The sequence below is a fragment of the Gopherus flavomarginatus genome, chromosome 5, assembly GCF_025201925.1.
Source record: "Gopherus flavomarginatus isolate rGopFla2 chromosome 5, rGopFla2.mat.asm, whole genome shotgun sequence".
Taxonomy (NCBI): Eukaryota; Metazoa; Chordata; order Testudines; family Testudinidae; genus Gopherus; species Gopherus flavomarginatus.
The window spans coordinates 136897850-136906932 of record NC_066621.1 but is presented as its reverse complement, the minus strand read 5'-3'; the positions used below and the strand labels follow the sequence as shown (position 1 = coordinate 136906932).

The 9083-nt window shown below is 38.7% G+C and overlaps 1 protein-coding gene across 4 annotated transcripts in view; it reads right to left on the bottom strand.

Annotated features, from left to right (window-relative positions):
* Positions 1 to 1388: 1388 nt before the first annotated feature.
* Positions 1389 to 9083, bottom strand: part of WDR25 (WD repeat domain 25) — a 106170-nt gene continuing 98475 nt past the window's right edge. For all 4 annotated transcript variants that reach the window (XM_050954181.1, XM_050954179.1, XM_050954180.1 and 1 more), the window contains 2 exons: positions 5465 to 5605; positions 1389 to 5039 (listed from right to left, as the gene is read on the bottom strand). In XM_050954181.1, coding sequence (XP_050810138.1) covers positions 4818 to 5039; positions 5465 to 5605 — 363 coding nt within the window. In that variant the 3' untranslated portion in view covers positions 1389 to 4817. The remainder of the gene's footprint in view (positions 5040 to 5464; positions 5606 to 9083) is intronic.

Sequence of the window (9083 nt, the reverse complement as noted above, 5' to 3'; positions counted from 1 at the left end):
CAGACACCGAAGCAATCTTAGCTGCACCGCATAAAAACTAAGGCATTTTTGTGTTTCTGGTCCAAATTAAATTAAACTGATTTTAATGACAATTATTTCCCCATATTTTTCTCTTCATAGTATACCTACAAGACAGGGTCAAAGGTGCCTGGGTACCGTACTTGTGTATTCCGTACCTCAAATATTTGAATATTTTTTAAGTGTCACTTTAACTTTGAACTTCCTGAGTTTATAATGCCTGGGTTTGGTATAATTATAACATATCTATAATTATTTTTATTCTTAAATTACTAATACTTAGTCTCAACCTTAATTTGATATTAATGAAGTTTTTTGTCTGAAAATGTCCTTGGTTTTCAAAATGTATTAAACAAGAAACCCCAAATGAATGTTATCATGTAGAGTTGCTACTGATTTTGGGTATTTTGTATTTAGAGGGCAGATTCACCCATACACCGGAGCAACACAAAACAACTTTGGTGTGCTGATGAATTGGGTCCTTAATTTGCCATTAATGTATTGGTTTAGAGGGCTGTGTTACCGAGAGCATTGCTTTGTGAAGAAGTGAGCGGAACCCATTCCTTGGGTCCCAATGACTCTGGCCATCCATGCACTCTTTTCAGTTTCCCAGCAGGACTGCCTTAGTGCACAGAGGGGCTGAGGCAGCACTGTCATAATGAGCCTTTAAGCACTGATGCCTAAGTAGCATTCTGCAATGGAACCTTTAAAGAGTAGTGACACTCGGGCCAAGTAATCTACCAATTAGAACTCTAGACACATCTCCAGTGTCCCTCATACTACTTGCTCATTACAACTAATAAAGCTATTGCATGCAAATTAATTATAGTGGAAGAGTGATGATTGGTTGAATCACCTCTGATGTTACAATAGCTCTACTTAAGAGCTACCTGAGTTGTTGAACCCTGTTTCAGCCTATTTGAGTTAACCATTAGCTACAAGTATCATTAATAACGTAGCTTAATTACAATCTATTTTCAAATACAGCATATGCACAAGATTTTGATGAAATATGGAAGTATGAGTCTGTGTTATTCCATTATTAAGAACATTCAGGACAAAAAAGACTGACAGGCTAAATTTCTCAAAGGAATTATTTTAAAACTAACAAACTAAAAGTAACGGAATTATTTGTAAATTCTCAGAATATTTATTCCTTACTCAAAGAGTAAATTCTATAAGTTTGAAGAGGATACACAATATTTTAGATAAACAACAAGATGCTAAATCTCTTCTTTAAGTGCAAAATAGAACTCAGCCTTAACTATAGAGTCATGACCAGTGCTCTATAATAAAGAAGATATGCAATATTCTAAGCAATAGGAAGAATGGTGGAAATTATATCATGTCCAAAATAAGACACCCAAAGATAACACTATGGATTAATTTATTATCTTTTGATCCATATTATCAACACAAAGAAAAGTGCAAAATTGCTCCAGCACCTTAACACTCTATTTGTAAATATACAACACAAACATGAATAAACAGACTTTCAAGACCAACAGCTGAAACAAACCTTAAAGATGGAACTGAAATGCTGTATAAAACTGAATACTATCAACTGTTTTGGACATAAAATCCTATTGACTTCGTGGTGCAGGATAAGGCCCTACAGTCCTGATCTTTCAAAGCACATGTGGAGTCCTTCTGAAATTAGTTGGACTCTGCACAGGCCTGGATAATTTTGGTGGACTATGACTCAAGAAAATATAGGCACAAGACTACTATTATAATTTAATGCATTTTAAAAGTGAACCAAGGCCTTGTCTGCAAAAGTTGGTGCCAGTCTTAACTCCAAAAATCTTAGATACTCTGGTGATGGGCATATTTTAAATGTCTAAGGCAAAGACATATGAATAAAGCTGTGCACACTCCAGGTGATAGTGATGACATCAACTCTTGCATTTGAAACACAGAACCCTGAACTCAATCCAAGGTGGAAAAATAAAAGGACAAATTATTTAAAAATAATTATATTTTATTTGTTATTCTTAATTCTAACCACATATTCTCTGATGGCTAAATCTTACTTGTCTTACTCAAGAGTCACCCCATTGACTCCCAAAGCACTACCTGCATAAGTAAAGATAAGGAGGACTTGGTACTTAATGAATCAGATTTTATATGTATTTAAAAAGCATTTTAGCTCACCTTGATTCCAACAGAGCTCAACAAGAGGGTGGTGTTTTTTAATATTTTAGTAATTTAATATTTCATCAGTAGAGCCCTGCAAACCTGCAGATATCTGCTTTATAGATGCAGATATCCGCATCCGTGGATATCCATGAACCATGTTTGTGGACTGCAGATGGATGTGGATCCAAATTTAATATCTGTGCAGCTCTCTAATCATCAGTTCAGAGACTGTGGTTGGGTTTTCATTTTATTTAGCTCCACTTCGTAAGTAGATGATTTGCTATTTGAATGAAAGTCTTACTTTGTGTCAGAGCATTTAAATACATAAATATATATACACTATTTATATATTTACTTTTTTTAGACCCAGGTAGGTTACAAACATATATAATATGTACATACATTAACAGATATATATCTCCAGTTTTGGCCACCATCACAGGTGCCGACTTTTCAAAGTGTCGGGCGAGTGCTCAACCCCCAGTTCCGACCCAGACCCTGCCCCCACTTAGGGCAACCAGATGTCCCAATTTTATATATATTTGGGGCTTTTTCTTATGTAGGCTCCTATTACCCCTCACCCCCGTCCTGATTTTTCACACTTGCTATGTGGTCAACCTACCCCCACTCCACCAAAGTCTCAACTCTTTCCGCCTCCCCTAAATGCGCTGTGTCCTCACTCCCTCCCAGACTCCTGAATGCTGTCAAACAGTTGATCCGTGGGGCCCAGCAGGCTGAAGGTGCTGGGGGGTGGGTGGGAGAGAGCTGATGGGGGGTTGCCGGTGCATGCTCAGCACCCACCATTTTTTCCCCTGTGGGTGCTCCAGCCCTGAAGCACCCACAGAGTCAGCACCTATGGCCAACACACTTTAAAAAACAATGTGGACAAACTGAAGAGAGTCCAGAGGACAGCAACAAAAATGATAAAAAGTTTAGAAACTCCGACCTATGACGAAAGGTTAAAAAAAACTGGGCAAGTTTAGTCTTGAGAAAAGAGGACTGAGGGGGGACCTGATAACAGTCTTCAAAAGCATTAAGTGCTGTTATAAGGGGGACTGATCAGTTGCTCTCCACATCCACTGAAGAAAAGAGAAATAATGGGCTTAAGCTGCAGCAAGGGAGATTTAGGTTAGATATTAGAAAAAGCTTTCTAACTAACTGTCAGAGTAGTTAAGCACTAGAATAGGCTTCAAGGGAAATTGTGGAATACCCATTATTGGAGGATTTTAAAACCAGCTTAGACGAACACCTGTCAGAAATGGTTTTCTTGGTCCCGCCTCAGCACAAAGGGGGCTGGACTAGGTGACCTCTCAAGATCTCTTCCAGCCTGACATTTCTATGATTCTATGAAATAGCCATATACATGGGTTAATATGGACCTACACTATTACCAGTAGCTGAATAAAGTTCTTTTGCATAGACTGAAATACTATAACGGAATTAATAGGGAGAGAACACTGGTATGCCAATGATGTTGATGTTTGAAATTCAGGCCTTTGTCTCATTAGAAAAGGAATTCCCCCCTTTCATTTCTGTGGTACATACTCTCTTCTTTTCTAGTTGATATTCTCAAACAAAATGCTTCCTTAATTTAGAGTTAGATCACAGAATAACACATCTGCAAACTACAGCATTGTCATAAAAAAGACTAGTTAAAAAAATCTGGAAATATTCAGCTAAAATGGACATAAATATTCTGTAACACTGCAGTTCATTAAAATCAATTAACCACAATACTGATATGTGAAAATTCATCTCACACATTCTAGTAGCAGTCTTAACTCCGACATACAAGACATATTTATCTTATCAACGTAATCATCACAATATAAGGACAACTTCTAAATAATCTATGTTTATGTTTAAAGAGTTAGTGTATCTTGTGAGTCAGAGTTAAGGTTGATACTAAAAGGCACAAGATGAATTTTCTCTCTCTCATACACACGACTATGTACAAATATTTGGGGGAGATCTTTAGCTGATCTAAATTGTTATAGCTCTATTGGCTTCAATGGTACTATGACAATTTACACCAGTTGAAGAAGAACCACCATAAACTGGTGATATGTATCTTAAAGAATTAAGAAAGGTCTGTGGAAAAGGAGACCCTTTTCCTTTGCACTTTAGAAGAAGATTTCTCCCACATGGTGATCCTGAACTGCATGGAAGTAGAGATCTTTTGGATTGAAAAATTATGTTATAAATGTAAAATATTATTATATTAACTTGAACACTAACTCTAGTATTAAGCTGCCTAAGAGCAGCAAGGAGTTGGACGTGCAGAGACCTGCAGTCATGTGGAAATGTTATTTTTTTTTAATTTTTGGTATAATTTAATATTTACCACTACACATCCTTTTTAACCCCATTAGGCATCAAATGATAAAAAAACAAATTTAAGCTTAACGCTTTAGATGATATTTTCAAAAACACTCAGTGTTAGCCTAACTCTGATTGACTTCCAGACTTAGACCAGCTTTAAGGACTTTTGAAAATCCTACTCTTAGAAGGCTTGGATGGAATATACAAAATGACAAGACTCTCTCATATTTATAAGAAAAATTCAAATTACATACACTGGTTTATTTATGATGAAACACCAGCACCCGTGTCTTCAATGTCGACTAACTGTACTCACTCTGACAGGGAATACTGTTTTATTATTGCCAGATCTTGATATCTCCAGCCCAGTCACACGTTGCAAGAAGTGACGGAAGGACTGGGTGAAAAGTTGCACTCACACAAGCCTGGTCATGTGCAGACAAAGTGTGAATGATTCTAGCAGTGTGATAGTTATAGAAAAATATTTTGCCCTCTGAACTTCCCGTCACTAGAAGAGTTCCATCTGGGGAAAATTCACAGCCCACTGCAAATCCTTCCACCTGCAAAGAGACAAGAATAAGAGTAAATCTATATGCTAATTAGGGAAATTTAATGTAACCACATTAAAATGAAAATGCACTAATGTACTAAAAATGTCTTTTACACAATATGATCTAATTATTTCCCCAGGTGTTCATTAAGACAGACTTATTACGACTTTAAATTGTTAGCACTAGTCAATCAATAATTGGTGACGCTATTAACAATTCACAAAGTCTTCCATTATTTTAATCTCCATTGTCTTCATAATGGGTATCATTCTAAATTAACTACATTACAGGAAACCAGACAGGAAAAGAAGCAAGTCAATTAATATCTACCCTGGTTTATAAATCAACAGTACCAGCAGACATGTTAAGGGAACAGAATTTGGTTATATTACTTATAGTCCTGAATACTTTAAGATTCTGGTGAAGAATAATACCTTATGCCCTTCATATCTTTTCTTTTTGTTGATTCTGTATGGTCGTTGGGTAGAAAACAATGCCATGTAGTTTCCATTTGTTTGAGCAACAAATGCAGGTTCTCTAGGGTGCAGAGTCAGACTCGGACAGGTATAACGCTCCTAAAAGATAGTTGAGAAGATTGACATTCCTATATTTTTGTTGCTTGAAATACAAACTTGTTCAAATTAATCAGGCAGTCTTCTGTAGACAGGGCCGGCTCTAGCCATTTCGCCGCCCCAAGCACGGCGGCACGCCACGGGGGGTGCTCTGCCGCTTGCTGGTCCCGCAGCTCCAGTGGACCTGCCGCAGGCGTTTCTGCGGACGGTCAGCTGGTCCCGCAGCTCCGGTGGACCTGACGCAGGCATGCCTGCGGGAGGTCCACCGGAGCCGCCTGCCGCCCTCCTGGCAACTGGCAGAGCGCCCCTCATGGCATGCCGCCCCAAGCACATGCTTGGCGTGCTGGGACCTGGAGCCGGCCGTCTGTAGATCTAACACAGGGGTAGGCAACCTATGGCATGCATGCCGAAGGCGGCACATGAGCTGATTTTCAGTGGCACTCACACTGCCCGGGTCCTGGCCACTAGTCTTGGGGGCTCTGCATTTTAATTTAATTTTAAATTAAGCTTCTTAAACATTTTTAAAACCTTATTTACTTTAAATACAACAATAGTTTAGTTATATATTATAGACTTATAGAAAGAGACTTTCGAAAAAAAATTAAAATGTATTACTGGCACGCGAAACCTTTAATTAGAGTGAATAAATGAAGACTCGGCACACCACTTCTGAAAGGCTGCCAACCCCTGATCTAACATATCTGAATGATTGGAAGATGGGTGAGAACTGCCGTATTTTAGATATGTAACCATGAAGAAAATTAAAAGAAATCCAGGCTCAATTTGCTCAACACACTCTCCTGAAAGTTCACAAGGGGCAAATATTAACTCTGGTATCTACCCTAATTAGCTGGGCTGAGCAGGAGCTGGGCAAATACACAGAGAAAAATATTCCCTTTCTCCCCTTTAAAAAGGGAGTTTCAGCCCAAAAGCACTCAAACAGCTTCTGGGGCCCTAAGAAGACTAAAGGTTCCATATTGCAATGGGTCCTCTAGTCCTACTCCCAGCCCCCTTCCATAGTCCCTAAACCCTGGCTACCCTCACAGTTCTGCTGCCAGAGAATCTTCTCTGGTTAAAGAGGCAGGAGCAGGATTTACCCCCCTAGTACGAAATACCTCTTTATTGCTATTTGTATCATGAAGAAAAGAGTTTGTTAATTACAACTGATCTTTCCAATCCTAGTAGGGTCCGAAGTCACAAATGATGTCACTTTTCAACACGACTATTTTCAGTTCAAAATGTTCAGCTCTAGGAAGAGACAGAGACTAAGGAGGTGACTTTTGGATCCACGTTAGCCTTAGGCCAGAGTTTAGAATTGTGAATGATGGTAACTTTATGAGCCAAATCCAAACCAAAGTGAGAAAAAGGGCCTCCTCCAATTTCAGAAAGAACTCAAAGTCACATGGGCAGGTTTAGATCCAGGGATTCAAATACAAACTTCCCATCCCTGAAATTCTAAGGGGGAGGTTCTGGTTTTAGCTCATCTTTAGTTCTAATGTACAACTTTATGTTTCAATATAAATCACAGTTTATGTGCAGTAAAAACATCTGAGATTTATGCATTGGGCAAAAGGAATGCTATGCTCTTTCAAATGTTGGACAGCAAAAAGATAAATAAAAGCTTAAAGATAAATTTACAAATGAGAAATGATGACGCATCACTAGCAAGTAGAAGATGGGACAACAGAAAAAAGATTCGGGGGTTGAGGGCCAGTCTACATGGAGATTTAGTGCATGACAAACCAGGGTGATAAACTACAGTGAGACAGCTTGCTGCGCACCAACTAGCCATGTGGACCCTCCTACCACACACTAAAAGTTCCGCAGTTCTGCACTATGGGACTTTCAGTGAGCAGCAGCAGGATCCACGCAACCAGTTAGTGTATGGCAACCAGGCGCACTATAGATTTAAACCTGGTTTACCACACACTAAATCTCCACATAGGCAAACCCTCAGTTAAGTAAAGAGTATTAGAGAGAGGAAACACAAAAGAACGGCACCGAGAGGAAAGCTTAAACAATCTTGGGAAATGATAGTAAAACAGTATCAGAGGGTAGCCGTGTTAGTCTGGATCTGTAAAAGCAGCAAAGAATCCTGTGGCACCTTATAGACTAACAGACGTTTTGGAGCATGAGCTTTCGTGGATGAATACCCACTTCCTCAGATGCATGTAATAGATGATAGTAAAACAGTATAGAACAGGCAGAAAGGATGTAGGAGTGAAAAATGAGACACCCTCTTCCCCCCTCCCGTTTCCAGTCAAATTTTTGGGGAAAGTTTGATCAAAAAGGGTTCAGCTATTTTGCAGAAGAAGGTAAATTAAAAATAGATACTTTGGGCTATTTAATGTGTATTCATGAGTAGTGAGATGATGTGTTTCTCATCTGCATTCTAGCATAGTAGGAAAGTCCAGACACTTTCATCTTAAAGGTTACAAATTGAATATTACAAAACTAAGAGTACTTATTTCCCAAAATCACTATCAATTTTTTGTTAGTGACATCTTAAAGGGTGAAGTAACTGCCCCATTCAGTGATGCTCTATTTCCAAAAGAACTGTCTTGTTTAAACTGCTCAGTACACTGAACATGGTTGCTTTGCAGTTCGTTTATTCACTGAAGCATTTTCTTTCCAGAGCAAATGACTAACATGCTGTCAAACTGCATACCCAGGAGGTGTGCTGCTCCAAAATAGGACAAAGACATAATTGTGGAAGTTAGAGATAAAAGTGTCTTACTAGATCATCCACTCCATCTTGTTGCCAGTACAGTTGTTTCCAGTAAAAAAGTAGAACTACCTGAACCCAATCCACTCATGCATTCTTTAACTTACATGAGCAATTAGGCTGGGATTTTCAATGGAGCCTAAAAGCAAGGACTTACTAAGTGTCCTGTGAAGCTGCCAGCCTTTCTTGACAATTCAGCATGTAAATGAATTAGTTGGTTGAATTGCTACATATTGCAAGGAATATTACACCTGTTTGCTAAAGTAATTTTTTTGCCAGCACCATTTTGCCTCTGCTATTATCCTTTGCTATGTATTTACATGCATATACCATGCTATTGCTCAAACATTTCATTGATAAAATCCTTCACCTGTGATCACCACAAATACATCACTTCTGCTGTCCTGGGAAAGGTACTGGAGAGGGAAACGTGATACGATAACAAACACTTTGGTACACAGTTGGCAGGACGCACTGACATTCCTACCTGTGTACCTGCCTAAACCTAGCTCAAATGTCAGTGAATAGGCAGTGAAATAGAAATATTTTCCCAAGGAAGGCACTCACAATTCTCTAGGTCATTTCACAATTATAGTTACAGAGAATAAGTAAGCGTTGCTAAAATAGAAAAATGGCTCTTGCGTTTTAGTAAGTAGCATTTTACACATCACAGTAACATTATAATGGCTTACTTCAAACATACAGAAGTACTGTGATTTAATATAAGCTGCACTCATCCCTACTTGCAGCAAAATT